Source organism: Branchiostoma belcheri, unplaced genomic scaffold (genome assembly GCF_001625305.1).
Source record: "Branchiostoma belcheri isolate BF01 breed outbred unplaced genomic scaffold, Haploidv18h27 scaffold24, whole genome shotgun sequence".
Lineage (NCBI taxonomy): Eukaryota > Metazoa > Chordata > Leptocardii > Amphioxiformes > Branchiostomatidae > Branchiostoma > Branchiostoma belcheri.
Window position 1 is genome coordinate 38311 of NW_017803843.1, and position 27336 is coordinate 65646.

Sequence of the window (27336 nt, forward strand, 5' to 3'; positions counted from 1 at the left end):
ATGACGTCACTTCCTTGTGATACTGGGGGTTTTCAAAATGGCGGAGGTGTTGTGAACTGACCTTTGGGGATTTAAAAAGCGGAGAAAGCACTGTCCAAAACCGCGGATGAGGTGGACAGAGACGGTACGAAGTCTCCACAGTACAGAAGAGGGGTGTCTATGACAGCTGTCTGCCATGCATTGGTGAGTGCTCTTCGGTTTAAAAGGGGCAAACGGGCCACATTCCTAGGTGTAATTTTTCCACTACCAAAATAGTTCCCAAATCTGTTTTGTTTGGCTCCTGATTTTCCAGGACTCAACTGCAGAAATGAGTTCTGACACGACCGTTAACACTCATGTTTTTCCCTGCAGAAAGTGTTGCCGATCGAGCCCGAGGTCGAGAGGGAAAGATAGGTGCCGTGTTTGGTTCGTCCATTGAAGAAAGTGGAATTTTCCGTATTTGCTGTGGTATGTTTTGATGAGGTGTTGCCAGTTGACGATCGGCAAGGTCAGTCCTCCAAAATAGATCCAGAATAGAACTCCGCACATCATCCATCCGGAATAGGTCGTTGTGTGACGAGTTTGCATGACAAGGTTTTCCAGAGAGCGTCATATTTTTGGTTCTAGATGTTGCTTTGACCGCTTTGAGTTGCTGATTGTGCAGACAGGATCCCCTTTGTGAGAGTGGGACAGTCTGGTGGTCTTTGTTTTTAGGGACGTTTTGGTTGTGTATAAAAAAAAGGCTTCCCATTCTCAACGATTATGTCTCAACCTGACCCTGTCGATGCAAAATGGAGCTGCGATTACTGTACATACGAAAACTGGCCATCGGCGCAGAAGTGCACTATGTGCCACGGGACGAAACCTCCGCAACTCATCGCGGAGGCGGCGAAACGTGAAGTACGACAAGAACGAGAAGCTACACGGGAAAAGGAGAGGGACCTGGACATATACGCCGCAGCGAGCTCGCCTGCCATGTTGATCTGTCCCACGAGCAGTATAGGCAGTACTACGACGGTGACGAATCAAGAGGACAAGAACCTTTTAGACAAGAAAAAAGGACGTGCAAGGCATGCACCTACCTCAACCAGCCTAAAGCAGTCAAGTGCACGGCATGTCTGGCGCCACGCAAGAAGTTGGCCCTTCCACCAGTGACTCAGGGTTCCGAGCCCAACAACGACCTCTTAGCAGCAAAAGCGCAATCTCGAACAAGTACTCCTCTTATACCGGGGTCGCCAGAGGCTACCAAAGCAGCAAACAATGACAAAAACAAAGCTGTATATAACTCATCTAGGACAGTTGTGAAATGGTCTTGTAGTGCCTGTACATACGAGAACTGGCCCAAGTCTTCAAAATGTGTGCTCTGTCACACTCCACGCCACAGAAGTCCGGAACAGAGTCCCGGGAACACGTCAAACATACACGACCACGATGCAAATAACCGGCGGGGGTCAAATTACCGCCGTCGCTCCCCACCGTCGTCCGCACGGTCACCCACAGAAGCAAACGTCGAAATCGAGCTGGCATCAGCGTCTGCGTCGGCCGGCAACAACCAGCAAGAGGAACGGCGCCTGCGCCTGATACGGAACAGGATGCGGCAGCAGGACTGGCTGTGGCTGAACGCGTGCGTCGGCGTGGTGGAAGGCGACCCGCAGCCCGTTCAGGTGTTTCTGTCGTCCGGTGGCGACCCTGCTCGCCAGCTGACGTACGACGAGTGCTTACTCCTGGATCGTCCCAGCGCGTTCGACGTGGGATACACTCTTGTCCATCTTGCCATCCGCTTTCAGAGAGAGGACCTACTGGCAGTGTTACTGACTTCCACGGAAGTTGCCTCACACGCGGTGAAGAGGGTTCCGTCCCACGTGAGCCCGGACTGTGCTGCGGACATTCGGCGAGAAGTCACCGGCAGTCTGCGTCAGAGGAAAGGAGACTTCCCCTGCTACTTCTTGACTGAGATGGTGACCTTTGCCCTACCGGCAGGTAAGAAGAGTTTGCATAGTATAACAGAAAAAGAAAAGCTTTGGACTTTTCTTACACCACTAACTGAAAAGTAGTGGTAAAATAGCTACAAGTAATACCAACAACAGTATGGAACAGATGTGTGCTACACAGTATTTCTCATCATCCATTCCAAATAACACTTGATCATGTCAAGATCACATCAATCATGAATGCTTAGCATTTACAACAAAAGAATTACAACATTTCCACATTTGTTATGCAAATGTTCTCTCAATTTACTTGAGCCAGAGTCATATCTAGCCATAATTTATTTAGGTCTCAATAATCAAAATATCTAAAACAAGAAATTGAATCATAGCATTTATGTACAACAATATTTTAATCATAACATTCCTTAGTTGATTATGTATCTCATACACATGTATAATAATACATTTTTAGATTATGTAACATTTCCTACTTGATTATATAAAATTTTATAACATTCCTGTTTAGTTTGTTGATGGTGTTGATGATAATATTTCTTTGTACTATACTATTACTAGTATTACTATGTCAAAAGATTTGACTGCATATTATTATAATTTGTGTGATATATACTGTATAACTCATGCAATTGCTTATCCCTAGACCCCACCCAAAAGCTATATGTAGCAGATCCAAGATTACTCCAGTAATGCGTTTATGGCGCACCAGCATATTTTTCATATTGAACAAAATAATGTTGAATAGAAATATCAACATAAGACTCAGTCAAAGTCTGTACCTTGGTACACACAGTGTCAAGGACAGATTGTAGTCAGATGTAAACACTGTTAAATTTTTAGTTTACAATTTAGAGAATCCAGTAAAGAAACAGCTATGGCCTAACAAAAATTCACACATTTCTACAGGAATTGTAAAAGACACTACATGCGTAGGAAGAAAAACAAAAACATGACATGCTCCCAATAGACCAGCTCTTCTTGGTAGTACCTATACATAGTACAGACAAGTACAACAAATGTTCTTTGTTTTTCACCAGCATTGCCAACAAGTTGAGTAAGACTATAAGAGCTACACTTGGCTTTCCATATATGGTGAGCCATGTTGTGCAAGACATGTGGTGTTTTCATGGGCTTATGATTCATTGATTTGATTGTACACAGGGTCATCCCACACAGTGGGGTGTGTGATTATGGACATTCAATTCTAAATGGAGTCATTAATTCTAAGCTGGTGCAGTGTCCAGGTTCTAGTCCATGTAACACAAAGTCTAATGTCCAGTACTTTATAAATTATAGAACCCAAACCCCAGGGGCCTGACCAATTGGAAGAGTTGCTAGGAACCTAATTTAATCAGGCTAGCCAGATGCCAGTAAAATATTATTATGGTGGACCATATAAATATCCCAGTCCAACTTGTGTACCAAGCTGACAAGTCCGTACATGTACAAGGCTGTCCATTGCATCATCTTTACATGGTCATCCAGTTACATATAGTGATTAGTGGTGTGGAAAGACTGGTTCACACTAGCCTCCTTCGCAGTCTTGTTGGGCGTGGGCGTAATTTTTTCTGTGAGCGACGCGAGTAATATGCCGCCGCGAGGGACGATTTGCTGCCGAGGGACTTTTGCCACGGAGAGAAGGTTTCCGCGCTCCAACAAGACTGCTTCCAATCGGCGACTAGAAAGGGCTATCAAAAAACACTTAGGAGCGATTGGCATGGATGTGTGAACTTCCCGCAATAAACGCCACCAGTGCAGGGAGGTGTTCACGCCCCATTCCTCGACGAGCCGAAACTTGCAACTTTCTAGCGGTCGCCGATCAACCCGTCGGTAGAACGCCAACCATTCCCGAAAACCGAGCCCTATCCACTCAACAAAATCTCGTAGTCATTGCTGCTACGAAAAACAACTTTAAACAGATCACTACCACAGGAACCCGCAAGCTATAAAGCGATATTGCTGGGGGACGTGGACAGATAAAAAAAGTGCCGCCATGTTGTTTGGTGGCGGGTTGATCTCACTGGTCATAGGAGGGTAACGCACCGCTCCGCAGCAAGTTGTGTAATAAAAAGAATGGCACATTTCACCAGCAAAAATAGTACTGCAAAGTTTGTCTTGGTTTGTTTGCATGGGATGCTTAAATATGAACAGCAATGCCTTTGTTGTAACATTACCAATGTTCAACCTTTCTCTGTTGGAACCTTCCACTATAACGCAAGCTAATAGAACCAACCGTTGACAAAAGGCGAGCGCTCCATGCGTATCTGTGAATTACCCTTGCGCGAACATGTGAATTGGACCTGCGCGAACATGTGAATTGGACCTGCACGAACATGTTAATAGCCTCTATGAAAGGCTGGCTTAATCCGAGGTCCTTTCTAGTCGCCGATTGGAAGCAGTCTTGTTGGAGCGCGGAAACCTTCTCTCCTTGGCAAAAGTCCCTCGGCAGCAAATCGTCCCTCGCGGCGGCATATTACTCGCGTCGGTCACAGAAAAAATTACGCCCACGCCCAACAAGACTGCGAAGGAGGCTAGGTTCACACAATGGGGTCACAGAGCATTACACATCACACATACATCTTGCACTACTATTTACTAGTATCTCTGTTGTGCTTGGGTTGAAAGTGAATACAGAAAGTGAAATTCCAGTTCATAACTGACATGTTTGTTCACCTACAGAAGTTGAAGACCTCCCCTCAGCTGTACAAAAGCAGTTATATGAAGAGATCTTGGACCAAGATGTTCAGAAAGGTAAGGCTTGGGCATTGTTTCTTAGTCATATACATACATTTTGTACATCCTGGTATTCTGTAGTATTGACAACAAATAGGCACATTCCCAACCTACATGTATGTTATACTTAAAGTGCACATTACACCATTGAATTTGAATCTGCTGATTTCACTTCAAGCTCCTTGACTTGAACAAAAAAGGAAGTTAAGGAAAGATGAAAGATGCCTCAATCATCTTTATGCATGACTACATACATGTAGTTCATAAATATACATGGCATCTAAAGCAATTTCCATGTATGTTTGCGATTTCTTTTTACAGTGTATACTGCCTCGTACTTACATTTACCACTATTTGTACTTTACTTTAGCAACATTGTGGCGAAATTTTAAACAGTTTTCAAGTGTATTATGATACTTGTACATTAGGATTGCTTAGCAGAATGTACAGTAGGTCTGCTTAGCAGAATGTATATTTTATAAACAAACAATATACCGGGAACTTGTTGTTGCTATCAGACTTGGAACTGGAGTCAGTGATTAACTGGCACAATGGGATCACGCCAGGTTGGCTTGTACAGTAGGTCTGCTTAGCAGAATGTATGATTTACAAACAAACAATGTACGGGGAACTTGTTGTCGCTGGCAGAATTGGAGCTGGAGTCGGTGATCAACTGGAACTATGAGATCACGGACCGGCTGGGCAGTAAGCTGCACGCACTGTGGAACCGTACGGCGGGGGACTGTCTGCTGGACTCGGCCCTGCAGGCCACCTGGGGCGTGTTCGACAAGGACGCCACGCTGCGGAGAGCGCTGGCTGACAGCCTCATGGAGTGCTCCACCAGGTATGGTCAACAGTTTTGTGTGGACACCCCTCTAAAAGTATCTATGTCCACACCAATACCAGGGCCCCACTAGTAAAGCAGTGTCTTCCACTGTGATTGGCCAACCTTGCTAAGTAAGACAGAAACAAACAAGCAAACAAACAGACACTTAACACTTGTATAAAACTTAAAATTACTTTAAAAAAAGATACTACTCTTCTAATAGAATTGTGATCATTAGAATATGAATCTAATGTGTTCCTTAATGTATCTTTTTTCTTGTATAATTTAACCCATGGTCTTCTTAACTGTACCATATGATGCTTACACAAAATAGGTATTGGTATTGGAGTTTCTTGTGTTGTGAATGGCTTATCAACAATCATGATATGACAATCAACAAAGATGCAAATTGACAATATATGTTCTTGTACTTGATAAAAATGAGTTGGCATGCATGAGAAGCAAAAGTCGAATGTTTTGGTCCCAAAATGCTGAATGTTGTTGAATGTTGTCATCTTATTGCACCTGTAGTAAACATTTTTTTTGGTTGTTTTTGTAGCTTCTATGCCCGTTGGAAGGAGTACGAGGCCTGGCAGGCCCAGCAGCTCCACTTCACACTGGACGAGTCCCAGTGGCAGCAGGACTGGGCACTGCTGCTCAGTCTGGCCTCTCAACCAGGTAAAACTCTGTCATATAGATAAGCTGCACCTATTGGACATCCTTTTGCTACATGGGAAACTTATGCTAGGATTAGGAAAGACTGACATGTAAAGGAATATGATTCATGTAGATATAGATAGGATGACTGATTCAATGAAAGAATAAATTCTTACAATAACCATGACGAAGGAATAATAACTGTAATAACTGTATTTTCCAGGTGCTGCTCTGGAACAGACCCACATCTTTACCCTAGCACACATCCTACGTCGACCCATCATTGTTTATGGCGTCAAATTTTTCAAGAGCTTCCGTGGTGAAACACTAGGCTATGCAAGGTTCCAAGGTAAGTTGTCCGATAGGCGGAGGTGGTTTACTGTAATATGCCTCCTTGGTTAAGCCAAAAGGTACATGTTAATGCCCTGCCATCTTCTGGATTAGGTGGCATTACAATGTGTTCAAACATCATGTATTTCCTCTTATTTCTTAGGAGGAATTTTTCTCCAAACAAAAAAGTTAATGACCTGGACCAGGCTTCTGTCACCATGGTAACTGGTGCTGTAGAAGACACCCCGTGGTGTTGGGTTATATTATTTAGCATGACAGAGCTGGAGGGGCTGGTCACCATATGCATGAATGCATTTTAGTTTGTTAGGCTAGACCATATTGTGAAGGTAAACACAATGCATTTGCCTTGCAATTGTTACCTTTCTAGTAATCGTTTATCTTTCTGCCTGCAGGTGTTTACTTGCCGTTACTATGGGAACCCAGTTTCTGTTGGAAGAGCCCCATCGCCCTGGGGTATACCCGCGGCCACTTCTCGGCGCTGGTCCCGCTGGAGCCCGAGTCGGACGACGTGGGAGCGGGGGCGAACCTGGACACGGAGAACAGCGTGCAGGTGTGCTTCCTGCCCCTCATGGACGCTGAGGGCAAGCTGCTGCCGGTTCACTTCCTCACAGCACAGGAGGTGAGATGATTTCTCACTACCAACTTCATTTGGTGTTAAGACGTCAATTTAGGCTTGTAACTCTCGCGAGATCACGTTGTGAAGTTATTGGTCATTAATTATACTGATGAAGGCGACAGTGGTCGCTGAAAATTTGATCCCTGTAAATTGTGTGTTGGAATAAAGTTTAACGTTTTACTATGATTACTACCAACACAGATGAACTTTCATGATAATTTAAGGTTGTGTTGGGAGCAAGAGGGTGGGTGTTTGTAGTACAATGCTAAACTTCATTCCAACACAATTTATTTAGTCACAGAAGTGATTGGTCATTATGTATCCTGATGAATTCGAAGGTGATCATGACAGTGGTCATTGAAAATTTGATCCTTGTGCACTGTTTTTGTTGGAATAATGTTCAGCATTGTATCATCTATATATGCCATATGTCTCAATACAGAGTGACAGGTAGTGGAGGGAACAGGTCAGAACTGCAGAGTATCAGTAAGTAGAGTTTAGCCTTTGGGGTTGAGAGAATCAGTCATTTATGAACCATCCCTGAAATTGTTGTTTCCCCCTCAGCTTGGTGCAGAGGAGAGACTGTTGAAGGAGTGGATGGACTGCTGTGTGACAGACGGAGGCATCCTGGTGGCTCAGCAGAAGATCAACAAACGTCCTCCTCTCATCAACCAGATGATGGACGAGTGGATGGACAGGTTTGGGTTTCTTCTTCTTCCTCCAGTTTCGTGTCAACTTCAGTCAGTTGGCTTTACCGTTCACCTTACTACAGACCCTGTCACATGTTCCCCCAACCACCAACCAAGGTTGGCTGAAGTTGGGGAGCAGTCTGACCACATTTAGGTCATGCCTTACCTTTCTATACAAATTAAATTAAATTTGAGTTTATCTATAGACATTACAGTGCGGCTTTTGTTACTTGGTTTGTTAACTCTAAGATTTCATAACATTGTTTTTGGAACCTTACAGGTACAGGAAGATTGCTCATCGACACCAGCAGCTATCAGACAGTGATGACGATGACTAAAAGGCATTTGACAAAGTGATGCAAAAAGTTCTGACCACGCTCTCAAGATCTCATCGCGGCATTTCTCCCCTATACTCATGTTTGTGTCCGTATGGTAACATTGCAGCAAATGTTTCATAAAAGTAGCTGGAAGAGCTGTAAATGGACAAAGGAAAAGTGGTAGTGAATATGTAAGCTATGAGATGTGTACGAAAAAAGTCTAAAAACTATCTATACAGTTATACATGTAGATTTGTAAAAAGGAAAAGAAAGTCAGAGTAGCAAAGACTGCTACTCTGACAAGTGTATGTAAGGTATTCCCCTGCCCCCCCCCACCCCAATCTGCAAAACTGTGTATACAGCCTACTGAAGAACACAGTAAGAAAACTGTATGGAAGTCGCATCTACTTCTATGAAAGGCTGTTTATTGTAGGCAGAGAAGGGCATGCATTGACAGTTTCATTTGATGCACAAAAGATTATAAACGAATTTATCATATAGACCAGATATGTACCTACAAGCTGTAAGGTATACATATTTGAAAGAAAGGTTTATGGTTAGGTGCTTACACTTACACTCAACTCTGGAAACCATGAGTTACTAGTCTAGCGTCTTTTATTTTGCAAGCTGTTCCTTTCCCGTTAGAAATGACATATCATGAGCGTGCAAGTCACACTTCATACAGGAACGCACAGCTCATACATGTGCAGCAGAACTCAAAGACTGTGAGGTTCATAGCAAGGAGACCAACACAGGGTAAATGTACCGCACCTTGCCACAAAATCTCTGTCTGTAACACACGTATCTCAGGGGTGAACTCATGCAGCTTTGAAAGATCTTCAGTTGACTGTAGGCACCCCATTTCAAATCTGATACTGTTATGTTTTCTTTTTTAGATTCATCTAGGAATCTATGGTGCTTTTTGAGTTGTGGAAGTTGAAATTGTAGACAGTTTTGCTATGTGCTCAATTGTTTCAAACTTGTATGAAAGGTGATTTTTATTTTCAGTATTTTTCATTATTTTTCATTCACGATGATGTACTGACCTATACAACATGTAGTTGTCCTTACCATGCTGTATTAGAGCACTCACCATATGTAAATATACATTGTTAAAAAAGAAGAGAACACTAATAGAATATCAGGACTGAACCAAGCCAGGATTTTACATTACCTATCTTTCACTATGTAGGGCAACGTATGACTGCATGAAACTGTTCAATGTGAAAATGTTTGTGTATACACAGTATACGTATACTATATATGCTTTGTACACTAGTGCACACCTCTCTAACGGTGTGGTTTATCCTGTACTTTGTAGACATGTCCTTTGATACTCTTATATATTTACCCACTTTGTATAGAGATGTAGAGGCTTACATGCACATGTATGCCACCGTATCTTCAGGGACCCAACAATTTGCAGTACCGGTGACTTTTGTTAGAGGGCGCACATTTTTGGGCAGCATGCACAGAAAGATGTTCTGTCAATCTTGCTGTGACCCACAGGGACCAGAGACAACAACACCAGCTCTGCTCTCAATCCCTTCAAACTAGTTTTTCTTTGACACCATAAGGAAAAAAAGGTTACTGTGCTTTGAAATCCCTAATTTTCTAACACTGTTTTTACTTTTATGTCATTGCTTTGGTGAATATATCTAGCAAAACACCATGAGCTGCATTTTTTATTTAACACGTTGAAGTGTTTTTTTTTTTCTGTTAAGTTTGTGATGCTTGGAGGTTCTTATCTAGATATGACAGTATCTGTCCATTGTGGATATTTGACCTAGGGAACGGTGGGGAAACAATAGTGTATTGAAATCAGTTTCTCTTCACATATCTTAATCATAGTGTTGTTACTGCATACTGTAGTGCCCTACATGTTGATAGAGCATGGGAGATGAGATGTCAAATGCCATGATGCACATATATAACAACTGTGTTGTCATATTTGTTACTCTTAACACCCCCTGGTTACCCGGGAGGCTTATGATACGTTCTTAGGCATAGCAACTTAATAAGTGAATCAAATCATGTACTGTGAATTTGTTGCAGTGATGATATTTGGCAAGACTCTTGTGGTGCTTTTGTTATGATATAAGATAGTGTCACTGCTTTGTTCACTTTTATTTATGTCTTTGGCCACACCAATTTAATTTCTTGGTTAACGGATTTGCCCGCTTCATTTTTTTCTGATTTGCAAATAAAAATAAAAATTCAGAATCAAGTGCAAAATGCTCATATTTTGCCCTGAACAGTTGAAAACAGTCCTTTTCTTCCTAGTTGTTACAGTTATTCCATCTTTTAATGCAGTGGTATCATTAAAAGTTAAAAATTCATTGTTTGAATTTTGAACCAGCATGGTATGTTGACTTCATGGCTCCTATCGTACCATTTTGGACCATAATAGGATGCCTAGGGCTGTTTTTATTCTAATTTTTTTTCGCCCGCCCGCTCCATTATTTTTCTTCAAAAATCCGTTAACCAAGAAATCAAATTGGTGTGGCCTTTGGGAAACACATGCAGCTGTCGGTGGATTTATCCTGGAGTGGAGCAGTGCAGGCTCCGATAGTGGGAGTAGAAAACTCAATTTTAACAGAAATGCATTTTGGCTGAAGGCACCTGAAGTAGCCTGGTATCCAGCCTTGTTAGCTTTAGTCCGCTACCCAAGATCGGGCTAAAGCTAACAAGGCTGGATACCAGGCTACACCTGAAGTGAATGCTGTGTATTCTTGGAATATTCTTGTTTTTGAGCTGGAGCCTGTACCCCCGTCTGGGGTAATCCACCGACAGTGATCATAGAGGTGTGAAGTTGAACATGGAAGTCACACATTGAGATAAAAGTCCTTTATGAAGGAACATCAACTGCGGCTCGTTGCTTGATTTTTCTGTCATGTAAAGAAAAGAGTACACGTTCATACGTCTGCATTGCTTTATTAGAAGCAAAGTACACATTAAGACATCCTACAGTTTCATATATCAGCTGGCCCTACAACAAGTTCACAAAGTCCACTATTCATCTGTGCTAAACAACACGTGCAGTCAGCGTTTATACCACAACCACGCTAAACCACTATGTCCCTGAACTTCACAGTTATATAGAAAAATAAAAGTCTGTCCCAAAATATCACCAAATTCCAGAAAGGCGTTTAGGTGGTAGAGGGTGCACTTTTGCGATTCCCTTGGTGCCAGATGCGTTGGAATTCGTTACCCTTCCTTTCAACACATCTTCCCAGACAATGCCGCATTTCTTGGAACTGGCATCCAGGGGGTGACTTTCCAGTGGCACCAATAGTTCTGACTGGGGTTCAGATTTCCACAGAATGGAGTTAAAAAGCTGCCAGATGGAGAAAGCATTTTAGGATCCTCCAAACTTAGATATGAACTGGCTAAGACAGGTCCTTGGCACTGAGTGACTAAACTGGCGTGCTGTACTTCACTACAGCTGTTAGCATTCATCTTACGATGATTCAAACGTATACAATGCACACAAATGATTACTTGGGCAACAACAAGGAAGCTTTATGGATGACATCTGCGTGCACACATTGATTTTCACCTGATTAAAAATAGTTGTTCCCCTTTGACGATATGTTGGGTGCAGCAGTGACACCGGTGTGGTAGCGTTGAGTGCAGTTGCAGTGATTCTCAGCTACCACACTACTGTCACTTTCTGTACTTCTTGAATACAGGAATAAAAGACTGCTTGGCTGTGATATCATGTTGTCTCACACCAATTCTTGTTACAATGTTTGTGGCCAATATTTTGAAAATTTAGGCATCTTAATTTTTGGGGGGGCCATCTTTTTTTTTTACTTCCAGATTTGATTTGTGAATCTGCATGGTAAATTGTCATCCATAAAATTTAGTTGCTGTGGCCTTACAATAGCTTCACAAACTTCTCTTAGTACAGCTGGCTAATACTAGTATACAATGAGCTCTAGGAATCAGTGGTTCATGTTAACCTGTTTGTTTATTGTTTGTTTATTTGAAGGATCTCCATTAGTGAGTATAAGCATACGCTTATACTCACTATTCTTCCTGGAGTCTTAAAAACAACATTACAAACTTATAACACAGACGTACATACAGTTGCTTATTGCCACACATAAAATACAACAACCTGTAGCAATTAGTTAACCTATCCTATCCTATATACAACAAGTAATAAGGTATACGTAAGAGATTGTTTGAGAGGTCAGAGGTCAGTGCAATAAATAATACATACAAGTTCTATATTTACATTTAAAAATCATAATGTTACCACCAATGCTTCAGGGGTCTGTTTGTGTATGTTTGTGTTTTTAACCTGTCCTTGACGTGTTTTTTGAAAGCTGATGGTGCGGATGATTTGGAGGTTGACATTATACCAACAGTGATACATGTAACATTTAACCCAGTAATGCCAGCATGGGATACACTACAAGTTGCTGTACATGTATGCAAACCGTGCTTGTGCAACAGATTCTGAAGTTAAATGTTAAGACATTGCATTAGTTTTGTATCACTGTACACGACACTAGCATCGTCATGTATTTTGCTATGAACACACTCTAGTATAGTCAGTTTGCTACTAAATAATTATGCAAACAGTGTTCAACATGATAATGTCTCAATATTGCGATGTACTGGTACTAAACATGAAGATAGAAGACTGTAACTAACCCAGCAGTTTCGTAGCACCTCAATAGATACAAAATTGGTACCATAAACAGGGCACCCATAGAGCACTTGAGCATTGATGTTAAATGTTAAAATGCTCTGCCTGGTTTAGTTGTTTGTCAATCTAATTTTTGGCCACACCTCAGGGGCAAAGCCTTTTAATTTCTTGTTTCTACTGGCATTTTTGCATAATCCCTAACTACAGCAGGTGCTGTGATATCTCCAACAACAGGATTTAAAGTTAAGATGATGATATTACATTGAATGTTGCAACATGACAAAATAAATCAATGTGACATGTAATAATAAATTCATGACAAGGATATGGAATGCAAGAAAAAGAATGTAAAAAGTAAACTTTAAGGTAGCTAATCTCTAAACATAACAATATAGTACTCAGATGATTCAATATGTTGACATCTGTCAGCATGCAATGATGGTTCAAACCATCCTCATGATCACAAGAAAGCTACCGGCCTCAATACTGTCCTGAACATGGAAGTAGGCATTCAGTGTACAGTGGTGGACTGCACATGCTTTGCATATTGGAATACAGCACTAGCAGGGGGTGGTGTTTCTTGCTGACTACGTACTTCAAGATGCATGTTGTATCATCTGTTTACTGGCTTATCCAAATAAGTTTGGGTACATTTTGAGCACTAGTGATACCCTTCACAAGTCTCTAAAACAAATGCCTACCCGTCAAATGCAATTTACTGGTTGAAACTGACCTGTTATAGTACAAAAGTGACCATCAAAAAGATGGGTCCCTAGTAGATACTACCCTTCACAAGTGTGTCTTGTGCTGTTTGTATTTCAATCAACAACTTTTCTTTATCTGTTCTTGGGATTGTGGTTAATCATTTTACCATTGACCAAGGGCATTATATTGAAGTAGATAATGTCCTTGTATCAATGTGACACTCTTTGGCCAAACAGCTTTTTTTTTCTAATTTCAGCTTCTCTTTCAACTCTTGGTATCATTTAAAGATTTCAAACTTAACAAACAGCTGGCAATGTTAGTTCACATTAGCAGTGGATGACTGCCATCAAAATACATTCTACAAGAGATTGAAGTGATATATGCATATTTCTGAAATGTTATGACCTTGAAAATGACACAAGTGACATTCCAGGACTTCTTATCACAGACTAGTGCCACACTAGTGATCAGACAGTTGTACACACTAAAGTTCCACTCATTTGCAACTCTACTAACAGTTGTCAAATCACAAAGTTGTGCATTAAACTCTGTCATTTACGTGGTACCAGTAACTCCACTTAATTAAGGTGTATGTAACTGTCAAAGTACAAGACAAACTATATACGTGCGCCTAGTAATATGATGGCACTTCCAGTAACAACAAGTTAATGTACTGGCACATTTCTTCCAAACTCAATGCCAAACTTTTTCCACTGAATAAAATTTTGCTAACACATGCTCATTTTGTTAACACACACTAAAAAGAAACACAATATCACAAATCATATGGAATCAAAAGAAACATCTACAAAACAATATTAGACTTTGCTGGCAATTTTTCATCACATATCAATTATGGCTATAGTTTCAGGTTGCTATCAATATGTTCTGGTGTGATTTGACGAGATTTGTGTATTTTTATGTCATGGGGCAAGACTCGTAAAACCACCTGTTATTTTCATCACTTACGTTACATGTACATTTGTACATACTACTACAGATATATTCCCAACACATTCCAACATCTGATGATACATTCAGTAAGCTTTTCTCTATCACAGTGTAAGCTTCATATTATAATATTTAACCTTCTTCCTGCTGCCTGACCCCATAACCAATACAACTTTGGTGTCAAACGGCTACCTTAGTACAAGCAGAGTGCTAAATAACTACCACTTTGTTGTGTTTCAGTCTGTGATTATTTTCTTCATCTAATTGCACTAATTTTTCACTCTGTAGGAAAACAGTCTAGCATTTACCACATTCATGAGTGTAACATGCAGTTACACCCCTATTTTCTGACACCCCAATATGCTCTAACAACTCAACCTATGTTCCGACAACCCTAAACCCCACGTCGGACATAGGGTTGTCAGAACATAGGGGCGTCAAAATCTACGCCTACCCTCCTGATTACTGTTGTCCAAATTGCGATGTGCAACAGAAAGTTGTATACCACAAGTGAAGTCACTGTTTCTCTGGTAATTTTCAACAATGAAGCAACTGCTATAATATATATTTAAGGCATTGATTTGGTCCAAGCAAGTTACAAATATTTAATTTAAATCTTGCTGTTGCAACTCTTAGTAAATTTACATTTTATTTAGTTAATTTTTCTATTTCTTTAACTTTAAGTTTCCCTAGCTCTGTAGGAAATACAAACACATCATGTAGGTCAACTGTAGATTGGAGTGATTAAACTGAAATTATAGCAAATTATTTTTTTCCTAAAGATGGGATTATTACAATTCCTTTGTCATTTCAAATCTCTGATCAGTCACATGATATATATAACTGTACATATTCTAAGTACTACATGCAGGGCACTTTTCAATCAACATTCTGTAGGAAGACATGGAATTTTTATCCAAGAATTTGGCTATAGATAGCATATACATAACATATATAATATACTGACCTCTCTTGACTGACAAATAATGCAGCATTTCAATGATTATAGTTTTCCACGGTACTCAATCAAATATTTTTGTCTATTGTATTAAGGCAGAATAGTCTGATCATCATTAGCTGCTGTGTTGACTGTAATGTTTTGTTATGTTATGTTGTTTTCCCCTGACAAAAGACAACATAAGCTAACAGATTGGTTAGATGATATTAAGTTCGTTTACTCATTAATGTTAAGAGTTAGGTGCTGTGTTACACAAATACCTGTGATCTGAATCTAATAATACAGCTCAAAGTGCATTGTGAATTAGTTATGGGTAAGATGTGTTACATTCATCGTGCAATGAAGAAATGTTCCACTCTCCCTACTCTGAAGACTTTTACATAAACATTACATATACCTCTATTTAAGTCATACAGCAATTGTGCACTTGATACCCCAAACTTCCTCAACCTGTGGCACTGTACATGACCCTTAGCTCTTCATGGAGCTCCCTTTGACGATGCTAACATGTTTGGACTTGGTCTTTCCCCCTTCAGAAGCACCACTTCTTCACTCGCTTGACTTTCTGGAGAGCTGCTTTCTTTTCCTCTGCCCTCTCGCGTTCCCTCTGTGCTTTCTCATAGTAGTCTCGCTCTTTCAGATACCTTGAATTGAAAAATATCAGACACATATTAAAGAAGAAGGGATGATGTGACTAATGATATAAAAAATCTCTACAGGCAATACTAAGTAGTTTAAGTCATCAGGTAACTGTGTATTTCTAGATTCAAGAACATCTGAGGCAAAAAATCACCTTCAAGTTGTAATGTCTTAAAAAAAAAGCCACATTTTACATGTCAGTGCGGCAATTAATATCATGAGACTTCTCGAATCATGTCTCATTCATCATTGACATTTATAATGTCAGCACGAAGGTAACTAGTAACACAGAATGGTAAGGTCTGCCTCACCAGATAGGGGGCCAGCGATGTTTTGCCACGTACTGCTGCGTTTCTGGCGTCAGGGTGTGAAGCTCCTTGGAGTATCTGCGGCAGATGTGCTTGTAGTTGGTGGTGATGTGGGACAGGCACCAGGCACTCAGCTGGCAGGCATTGTGGAGCTAGGGGGGCATGAATGAGAGAAATCATAGCTACCTGTTAAGACAGTACTATGCTGGGAAACGTCAACGCTAGGGGGACATTAATGAGGGAAATCATAGTTACCTATTTAGACAGTACTAACCTTGGACATGTTTTGGAGCTAGGGGGCATGCATGAGGGAAATCACAACCACCTGTTAAGATATTACTATGCTCGGAAACGTCATGGAGCTAGGGGGGCATGCATGGGGGAAATTACTAGTATAACCACCTAATAAGACAGTATTAAGCTGGGAGGCATTGTGGAGCTAGGCGGACATTACTGAGGGAAATCATAGCCACCTGTTAAGATATTACTATGCTCGGAAATGATTTAAAGCTAGGGGGGCATGATTGAGGGAATTTTAAAAAATTCCATTCTATTCAACCTTGTGAGAAGCCCACTGTAACAGGACAGACATGTGACATGTACAGGAAAGGATGGTCCTGTGCAGGACAGATAGATACATGTACATGTATGTGGCATGTAACGTTACAGATATGTGACATGTATAAAGGTAAGGCTAGTCAGCTCACCTGTGCAGGTTCCAGCAACATCAGCACCTCCAGGTGGATGTCCTGGTTATTCTCCCTGGCCCGGGTCAGCTCAAGGACAATGTGATGTTCTATCAGGCAACAAGAAAACACATGTAACAGCAAAATACAAACACAACAATTTTCTAGACAAATATGATAATGCAAATGGCGAATTTGATGCTGTGCAGGGATTGGAGAGATCATGTGCATGTAAATACTACTGTAAGTCTACAAATTTCCGCGGTATATTTAGATTCGCGGAATTCGCGGGGAACTTACTACCGCGAATCTATTTCCCCGCGAATATGTTTTGCGTAAGTGCGCCCCCCTCCCCACATGCATTAACGACGGTAAGCGAAACACAAACACACGCAACAAACACAAATCACTGCAAATCAACTTTATTCTTAGCAAATGTACGTATGTTGAGTACTGAGGCACTGGCCGTGTCAAACGTGCACCGCCGGACAAAAATCTCTGTATGCAGAGCGCCGGCCATGCGCGCCCGGGCGCTTGAAAATTGCGGGCACATCGGGCATATCTACAAATATTTTGATTAAAAATATAACTGCTGGTATCTGGGAAATGTTAGTTGATTCTCTTTTGCGCCCTGCTTTGCGGGCGTTTTTTTTTTTTGCTGGATAGAAACGCTACCGTGGGCCGCTACAAAACCGAAGGCGACCTTTGCATACTTCCGGGTTCAAAATCTCGCCGAAGACGGCATAAATATTTTTAGTAATATATATTTTCCCGAAAGATTCTTTCGATTATGCATTTCTTCACTAGAGTATCAATGTGTAGTTGTGGAAAATAGCGTTTTAGCGCTTATTTCCGAACAAAGAAAATTGTTTACACGTGCGTCAGATCGATCGTCATCTATACCACCGGCAGTCTCGCGCGGTGCACGAAACAAATTTTTGCGCCGCGTTTTAGGATATAAATGCCGGAACACGAACTTTTATTATTTTAAATATACACTTTACAAATTTTTCTTTGAAAAATAGCCAAGGAGAAATCGCGAATCGAAAAATACCGCGGATTGTCCATTTTCCCGAAACCGCGAACTTTAGGCCCCGCGAATCTAAAGAGACTTACAGTATATAATTTTATATGCATACTGAATACTACTTTATTCATGCTTCAGTATGGCTATTAAACATCCCAAGATGAAGTCCCTTTCATAACAATGCTCAGCAACATTTATGCATGTAAACACAATGGATTGTGCAAAAAGGAATACTAGACTTATCAGTTATAGAACAATTGCTAAATGAGCCATCTATTCTCCCACTGCATCTTTGTATCTCAAAGCAAAGATTTAAAGGATGGAGGCTCACCTGTAAGAGCTACGAGTCTGGGCAGACATATCCTGTTGGCTAGCTCTATCAGGCCGATACAGTCCCTGTTGGCCGGCAGGGACAGTTGTCCTGTGTACAAGTACTCCAGCAGGGCCTGTAGACAAGCTTTGGTCGTCCCTGGCAGAGGCACCTGGGGGAAGTATAGGGCGTTATATAATTCTTGTGATGCCATTGGTGCATCTGCTGCCATGTTGATATACCAACCAGCCTGGTTACCAAACCTTTTTTTTTTAATTACCTATTTCATCTCTTTCATCCTCACTGCAAATAGCTGTTTGCGGAGAGGACTTAAGAGATTCCGCAGCTAAAATAGGTTTGGAAACCAGTGGCTTTTTAGTGATCAAATCACATTCAAGTATACCGGTAGGACACTAATACAGTGGTGAACACTTTGATATGAAGATTACAGTGAGAAGATAACATCCTTTGGTAGATTTTGAACTGATTTTCAGGACTCATGGGAGGTCTTCTGCTCTCTCTATGATCATAGATTGACGAGTGTGACTCAATTTTGAAGCATATTGCATCATAAGGCTCTGAGTCTGAATAGTAGATGACTAACTACTATGTCATTGCAGATAACTAGATTAAAGATGTTTCTAATAGGAGTACATTTCGACTAAACAAGGTATAGACTGTGTAGAATTACAAATAAAGGCATGGTGTCTAAAAACTGAAGACAAAAGAAGAATCTCAAGGTTAAAAATATGGAGGCAACAGCTGACCTCATTGATGGAACTCTCTAGGAAGTTCCCACCAAACATGGCCGACATGACATCGCAGTGTGCCATGAGCAAAGGCTTGTGGGCCGGGACTGTTCCGTCATCCACACGGAACAGAACATCTGCAGGGGAGAAATGACCGCTATGCTGTCAGCACAGGAAAAAAAAACTTGGTCTGGGCCCATTAATCTGTGCATGCACATTTGTATGGATGCCCCCAGGTAACATTCAGGACAACACTCAGACATAGACACAGATATATAACAAAATTTACATGCAGATATAGATACATATTACATATATAAAAGGACAATGGTGTTTAACTATGTATAGTTGTGTAGCAGAATAAACAAACTAACTTAAAGGCAAAAATATCACATGTAATTTCCTACATTTAAAAAAAAAGGCTTTAAAGTTTCAATCACATGCACATGCAAATACCTACCTGACAGCACGCCCTTGGAAAGCAATTCTTTCAATGCGGAATTTCTCCGTTTATGGAATCGGAAGGAGACTTCGGAATTCATAAATTCTTCCTCGTTGTGACGGTTCCTGATCATCTCTACCAAGACGACCATTTGCAACTCCTTTGCCAGGTGCAGCATGTCAGCCAGGGGGAGACCCTTCTCCTCCAACTGTCCCGTGTGCAGGAACTCAAGGCAATGCTGGAACACGTTAGGAAGAACACTGGGACTCAGGGTCACAAAGGTGTGCAAGGTCGGCCGCTCGGATTCCACAAAGGGATCGCTTCCATTCGCCAAGTGAATGGAATGGACGACGGAATGGTCGAGGACGTGGCTGGGGAAACCGTGGAAGTCTGCGGCGCCATTTCCGTTGGCGTCCGCCTGGCCTAGCAGCTGGCTTGTCGTCACCTGTAAACTGGAAGTCCTTGATGACGAGCCATTCTCTTTGGAGGGGTCATTGTCAAGGAGGGTCGTGCACGGGTCCTTCTGATTGGCCAGGTCTTGCGACAGATCCATCATGAAGAGGTCTTTGAAGAAAGGCGAGGCAGCGACGAGGAAGACTTTGTTGGCAGGAACCCTGACCCCCTGGGCTAGGAACGTCACGTCACTGCAGACAGGGTTGTGGAAGAAGTCCCTCAGCTCCTCCACGTGAGTGTTTGATGGCACGGTGATGATTGGCAGCGGGGGAGGGGGAGGGAGGAAGGGAAGCTGCAGCAGGGGCTTCTGCACCTTCTTCAGGTTGGACTTCCAGAACAGAAAGGAGCGCCGGGCCAGGAGAGCCGCCCGCGTCACGTTGTGGAACAGGTCGCGGATGCCGTAGTTGTCCACGACGCTGGTTTCGTAGTAAGGAATGCCGAGTTCTTTAGCCACGCTCCTCCCTTCATCAGGCATCATGATGTCTGATGGCTTGACTTTTCTACCGGCAAAAAGGAAACAAGTTGTCCTGTAGACAATATACTTGAACTACATGTAGGTTTTGCTCGGTTATACAAACGTACCAGACCAATTTTCCAAACTGACTCAAATTTCGTTGTAGCAAAGAGAATTGAAAATTTATTTCCAATTGAAAATTTATTTCCAATCTAAAATAAAGGTAGCAGTATGGCTCTGAACAGTAATTGCCAGCGGGATAAAGTGCAGTTGGTTCATAAAAGTAAGAGTGGATTCATTCCTCAAGCTAACCAACATTTTTCATACCACAGTCATCCCTCAGTAAGACATCTCGAGCTGCATAGTTCCCATTTATACCTTTTATTCAGCCTGTCACAGGCAGCTCCAGATTTCTCATTGAGGGCTGACTGTGGTGTGAAAGATGTTGGTTGGCTTGAGGAATGAATCCACTCTACTTTATTCTATTAACTGCCAGCAGTGCAACATGCGTTGTATATTTGCTACGTGAACCCAACTTACCTTGCAAAGGGCCCTTTGTGTTTGTTGTACAAGTCCAGGTCGGCGTAGCGGAGATCAGCCTGGCACCCGGTGAGGATGATTGGGGCGTGGGGACAGAACTGCTTGATTTCCGGGTACCACATGAGCATGGCGTGTTTCAGCGAGGTCGGGTTGGCGATGGAGAAGCACAGCAGCACCACATCCGACCTAGAAAAGTGGCTGGATTCAGTGAAGTGGAAATTTAGTGCCACAACGTAAGGTTCCAGCCTCAGCATACTGTATTCTATACTATTAGCTGCTGTAGTGTATATTACTGGAAGCCACATGTACACCAGTGTAACAGATCGGAACAAACCCCTGACCAGAATATTACCTGGGTATGTTTTGGCCAGGGGTACACTTTGGCCTGTTACACCAGGGACTAGAACTGCCCTGTAGCCATGCATGAAGGGTTCTTTAGCATAGATAGATGGTAACACCAATTCCAATGTGACCAAGGCGATGAAATTCCAACAATGTTCAATGTTCCTAACTTACAGCTTTAAATCAATGCCTTTTACTTGATGCCATAAGTAAAAGTGTGTGGATTTGTTTCTTCACTTTTTATGTATGGCAGTTCTAGTTCTAGTTATGGGTGAGTCGTTTGGCGATGACTACCATGTACAAATGAATTAGTTGGTAACCTATGCTATATGTATATAAACTGCTACATGTAGTAAGTCTGTCTGATCATGCACTTTTACAGGGGAATGCTGGGGACAGTGAACAGACTAACTCTATCATGACAGCGCAGCCAGTTCCCTCTACACTGAGGCTCTGAACTAGGCCAAGTATTAGACATGCGATGTTACTTACTGACACTTGTGAGTGGACAACATCTGTGCATCATTCACCGGGAGGGTCAAACAATGCCAGAACATGACTAGGAGAGACTTGAGCGTGGCATTATTGAAATGAAAACTTTATGGTAATGATAGTTCTGTTTGCTGGTCTGATAATTCGATTGCATGGGTGGTCTGTCCAAAAGTGGTCGAAAGAGAGCAATTTTCATTTGTAACCCAACATATAGAGTGATTGATAACCTAATTGTTGGAAAAAATGTGTTGAATGTTATATTTCTTAGTCAAAGATTGCAAAAAGACCTTGGCAATTCAATACCTGTGGTACATACATCTGGTCTTATGCATGGAGGTTTTTTCTACCTCCATATTCTATGTTAGGAGTGACTGGTGCATGGCTAATGCAGTGTGTATAGGAATCACAATAATTGTTAAATATCTATGAAAAGGACTTATTTTATATTAATTACTATGAATGTAAATTCTATCATTGTCTTTTACAAAGTACCAAGTATTGTAATGAAATCCACAATTCAGCAAATTGCCTGCAAGCGATTTTAACCTGAATAAACCATTCATTCATTCATTTGTATGCATGGAAGGTACATGAAATATTAACAAATGTTGCAGACTTACACATACGCCAAATACATCTGCCATAATTTATAATCAAACTCTCATCGAGTATTCCCAGTCTCTTGTAGATGCCTATCTTACGTTAACATCTGTTATATTGGCTTAGATCCAAATAAAGTTGATATCTGCTAAAATTTATCATTTTCATCAATTCTACTATCTAACCCCCTCATCCAGAAATTAATAATCCTAAAGGTAATTCACAAGTACAACATGTACATGTACATGTTGATATGCAAGAGGAAACCAAAATAAGAATCTTGATGCATGGCACATAACACATATGGAACACATAACACATAAGTGGGTATTGCTCACTATAGCACATTATTAAAAAAACATACATCAAATATTTATTAACAATGACTGACACAACAAGGCAGTTAGATATTTCACCCCCTTGATGGTAAGAGACAACATATACAGAAACTGGCATATGGAAATACACAAAGACAAACAGACACATTAATAGTCACAACATGCTTCCTGTCCTTGGTACTGAAATGACAGCTAGAACACTGTTAATGTCCATGGTACTAAATGACAGCTACAATAACCTAATGCCCTTGGTACTGAAAAACAGCTACAACACTCTTCTTGGCCTTGGTACTGAATGATACCTACACCACTCTTTTTGGCCTTGGCACTGAATGGCAGGTACACCACCCTTCCTGTCCTTGGTACTGAATGTCGGCTACACTAAACTTACTGTCCTTAGTACTAGATGACAGTTACAGCACTTAACCTGTCCTTGGTACTGAAATGTCAGCTACAACACACTACTGTCCTTGGTACTGAATTAAAGCTACTGAATTAAAGTTTACTGTCCTTAGTACTAAGTAACATCTTCACCACTCTTCCTGTCCTTGGTATTGAATGATAGCTACACCACTCTTACTGTCCTTGGTACTGAATGTCGGCCACACTAAACTTACTGTCCTTAATACTGGATGACAGTGACAGCACATAAACTGTCCTTGGTACTGAAATGGCAGCTACAACACACTTGCTGTCCTTGGTACTGAATTAAAGCTACAGCACTCTTTCTGTCCTTGGAACTGAATCTCAGCTACACTAAACTTACTGTCCTTAGTACTGGATGACAGTTACAGCACTTAACCTGTCCTTAGTACTGAAATGTCAGCTATATCACACTTACTCTCCTTGGTACTGAATTAGAGCTACACCACTCTTTCTGTCCTTGGTACTGAATGTAAGGTACACTAAAGTTACTGCCCTTATACTGGATGACAGTTCCAGCACTTAACCTGTCCTTGGTACTGAAATGTCAGCTACATCACATGTACTGTCCTTGTTACTGAATTAGAGCTACACTAAACTAACTGTCCTTAGTACTGGATGACAGTTACAGCACTTAACCTGTCCTTGGTACTGATATGTTAGCTACAACACACGTACTGTCCTTGGTACTGAATTAAAGCTACAACACCCTTACTGTCCTTAGTACTAAGTAACATCTTCACCACTCTTCCTGTCCTTGGTACTGAATGACAGATACAGTACCATTCCTGTCCTTGGTACTGAATGACAGCCAGATCACAATGAAACACAGTAACAGATGAAGACATACAAAACCACATCACACATTAACTCAGCACTATAATCGTTTCAATCCTACCTTCCATAGGCAAACCTCCTGTCCTTCTCATGGTCACCAAACGTGTCCCACAGTCGCAGGGACACATGCACACCATCCACTATGTCATAGGACCGCTCCAATATCTGTGAACATTTACAATTACCAATTAATGGCTTCAACACTGAACTACATGTATCAAACAGTGGTAATCACATGTTCTGTTCGTACATTGCGTTAAAGCACCGTGCAGTTGGATAAAAAACAAATACTACCAGGTTTACAAATGAATAACCATCCACTTGCCCAAATTAAGTCTCCATACTTACTAGTCTATGAGTGGACTTGCTTAGGCCTCATGCTGTAATGCTTTCACAACTGCATGGCCACAAGGCTTCAGAAATGGAGAAGTGCATTGCCCTATACAGTGTCCAAAGGTTATGGGAAGATTTTAACTGACCCTTACCTGTGGAGAGATCTGGTACTGGTCGATGGCCCAGACTGTGGGCACGTGAGTCGCCAGCAGCTGCTGCTTGGTGATGGGCGTGGCGCAGGCGCGGGCACAGATGAGTCGAGTCTTCCCCACGGCGTTGTCCCCCACCACCACACACTTCACTAGCTCCACCAGGTGAGGCCGCTGATTCAGCAGAGCCATGCCACACGCATTCCTGCAATAATAAAGGAGAGCCCTGAAAATCATGAAACTTTCTCCAACTGGTCTGTCCAAGGCACGCATCCAACCTTTGGACCACCGCAGGAAAGTTGGTGCATTGACTCTCTTCCACCGTATGTACCACAGAGAGGCACCAGCCCTGCTAAACGACCTTGTTCCTAAACACAAAGAGGTGCGGCGGGTGACACGCCAGTCAAAATCCCATCACGAAAACACTCTGGTGGTCCCTGTCTCCCACACCAACAACCATGTGAGAACTTTTGTACCAACGACTGTTAGGCTCTGGAACAGTCTTCCAAGGGAGATCGCTAAGATCAGGGACATAGGGGAATAAGATATAGTGTTCCAGAAAATGCAGTCCATTGCTTCCTGTAAATTTTCTTGGATGGCTAGCCTCCTGTGCATGCCTCAGGGCAAGTGGGAGTTTTGACACAGTGTTTTGTAGAATTTTTAATGCGTTATTTTGCCGGCCATGTGGCATTTCTAAAATAATAATAGTTTATTTAGTTCTCTGTAGCACATGTACAGACTCAAAGTGCCCTGCATCGGGCACTGAATTGTCCTGTCATTTACACATTTATCTCAGCATTCCATAGTACTTAAATGTATAGTTAAAATACGCCGCTGGAACTACTGGGTAAAATACGATAAAAGCTGACATAAGGATAAAGGCTAGTAAAATACATACACATGCGGGCGATATAAAAGACACAGGGAGAAGTGATGTATAGGGAAAAGTCGTATAATGGACATGAATTTCTGTGGTGAAACAATGTTCTAGAAAATGCAGTCCCCTGCTTCTCCTGTAATTATCTTGCATGGTAGCGTGTGTAGCAAGAACTACAGAGAGCGACATTCAGTGGCTGACAGAAGTCATGAGAAGTGGAGAAAGTTGTAAACTGTTTTTCAAGATCAAAAGGGCGTATCAAGAACGGAACAGAATATTACAAAAACTTTCACACATCATACATCAAATGATATTGTCAGCTTTACTGCTGACCTCTATTAACATTCATTAACCTCTGAAATAACCCATTTCAAGATATTTTTAATGGAATAATGCACCCCACATATCAAAACTATTATACACTGTATGCATACCTAGCCTGGGGGCTAGGTATGCATACAGTGTATACCTAGCCTGCTGCAGTAGATATTTTCCAAACACACTATTTTTCAAAGTGGCAGACTTAAATATGTGTTAATGGAGGTTATGTGTACTAAAAAATAATGCCAGCACAGGAACCAAACACATATCTAGGTTAAAGATATCAAAATGCAAAATCAATAAATCCTTCCAACCAGAATTTCCAATTGTTTGTGGAAATTCCTCCTAATTTAATCTTCTAAGTGTCAGCCTACTACAAAAGGCTGCAAAACCAGTCTGAGGGTATTCAACTATGTTACAGTATCTCTGCATCTGTCCAGTCAATTAGGTGAGAACTAAGCGACTGACTGGTGAATAATGGAGCTAGAGTATATAATGCCCTCCAGCACACCGCTAATGGATTTTCTGAAAAAAAAGTCTTGAAGTACAAAGACCACATACCTCTAATTCATGCTGGCTTTGGTCAGATTCTGAGTCCTTTGAAATCCTGTCATTCTGCCTGTCAATCTTCCCCATCCACGTGCTGTCAACCCACGTGCTTGTCCAGACAAACAGACACACAAACCCACAGCTCAGCCACCCAAAACAACACTCCCGTACCCGGAAGTAATCATGAAAAATCCATCACAAATCCCGTCCATTTGCAAAATTTCACAAAGGAAGATAATGCACACGCGTGCACCCAGCTGATAGTCATGCGGTCTTGTTTGAAATATGGCTGCTGGTAGGGGTCCCTATGGTGTTTGAACCATGAACCTGACAGCTCTTAAAAACCTTGTCTTATGGCATTGGAAAACTCCTTAAGAGCCCTAGGGGTGGCTTGAAACATCAAGCCTAGTGGGTCATCTATAAATACATTGTACATACACAGGGAGGTCCTACAGCTAATCCTATAATCCCCTTCACCACACATTGGCTTATCACATTCAAAAACTGGGCTTGGAATCATACATGGGAATGTGATGTATAAGTCTAGTCACATGCAGCAAAGCTACCGTATCAATGCTTAATATACCATGTCACAGCAGGGCTTGTAATTTATTTTTGGGAATATGTATGCTGCTATACTTTATAATCCTGTAATATACCTAAATTAAATTAAACAAGTGCTTTTAAAAAAAGCTGACATTTCGGCTGACGAAGGTTTTACTGCCGTTATTGAGGTAGAAGTTGTTGAAATGATATTACCCAAGTTGATGAAATTGGTACGAGACCACTTAAAGAAGAAAACACATCTGATAAAAAAAGCAAAACAGCGGATGTTAAAAAGAAAATTTAAAAAACTCATACGTCGGGACTTGAACAATTAGTTTTTGAGTGTTAAAAGCAAAACAGCGATTGCTAAAAAGAAAATTAAAAAAAGCTCCTCTCCGGGGATCGAACTTGCTATGTGCAAACCCCGCCACGTGCACCGCAAAAAAAGAAATTAAAAAAAAGAACATTAAAAAAAATAAAAAAAGAAAATTAAAAAAATTAAAAAAAAAAGAAAAATTAGAGAAAAANAA

General features: G+C 41.4%; 2 protein-coding genes across 3 annotated transcripts in view; one reads left to right on the top strand and one right to left on the bottom strand.

The window, feature by feature from the left end:
• Positions 1 to 4: 4 nt before the first annotated feature.
• LOC109471111 (ubiquitin thioesterase zranb1-B-like) lies at positions 5 to 8379 on the top strand. Its single transcript, XM_019770332.1, is given in 10 exon segments — positions 5 to 183; positions 352 to 1036; positions 1039 to 1959; positions 4608 to 4679; positions 5310 to 5505; positions 6047 to 6165; positions 6368 to 6493; positions 6888 to 7114; positions 7676 to 7809; positions 8081 to 8379. Coding segments are annotated over 9 exon segments (2148 nt in total). The 5' UTR covers positions 5 to 183; positions 352 to 741; the 3' UTR covers positions 8139 to 8379.
• Positions 8380 to 12466: 4087 nt separating this feature from the next.
• Positions 12467 to 27336, bottom strand: part of LOC109471156 (rho-related BTB domain-containing protein 1-like) — a 23094-nt gene continuing 8224 nt past the window's right edge. The window contains exons 2-10 of one of the 2 annotated variants that reach the window (XM_019770425.1): positions 24517 to 24718; positions 24093 to 24196; positions 21000 to 21185; positions 19571 to 20505; positions 19129 to 19247; positions 18383 to 18533; positions 17046 to 17134; positions 16342 to 16490; positions 12467 to 16035 (exon numbers count right to left, since the gene is read on the bottom strand). In XM_019770425.1, the coding sequence (XP_019625984.1) occupies positions 15924 to 16035; positions 16342 to 16490; positions 17046 to 17134; positions 18383 to 18533; positions 19129 to 19247; positions 19571 to 20505; positions 21000 to 21185; positions 24093 to 24196; positions 24517 to 24705 (2034 nt within the window). In that variant the 5' untranslated portion in view covers positions 24706 to 24718 and the 3' untranslated portion in view covers positions 12467 to 15923. Of the gene's footprint in view, positions 16036 to 16341; positions 16491 to 17045; positions 17135 to 18382; positions 18534 to 19128; positions 19248 to 19570; positions 20506 to 20999; positions 21198 to 24092; positions 24197 to 24516; positions 24719 to 27336 lie in introns of both variants that reach the window. The other variant, XM_019770424.1, reaches the window with a different exon arrangement.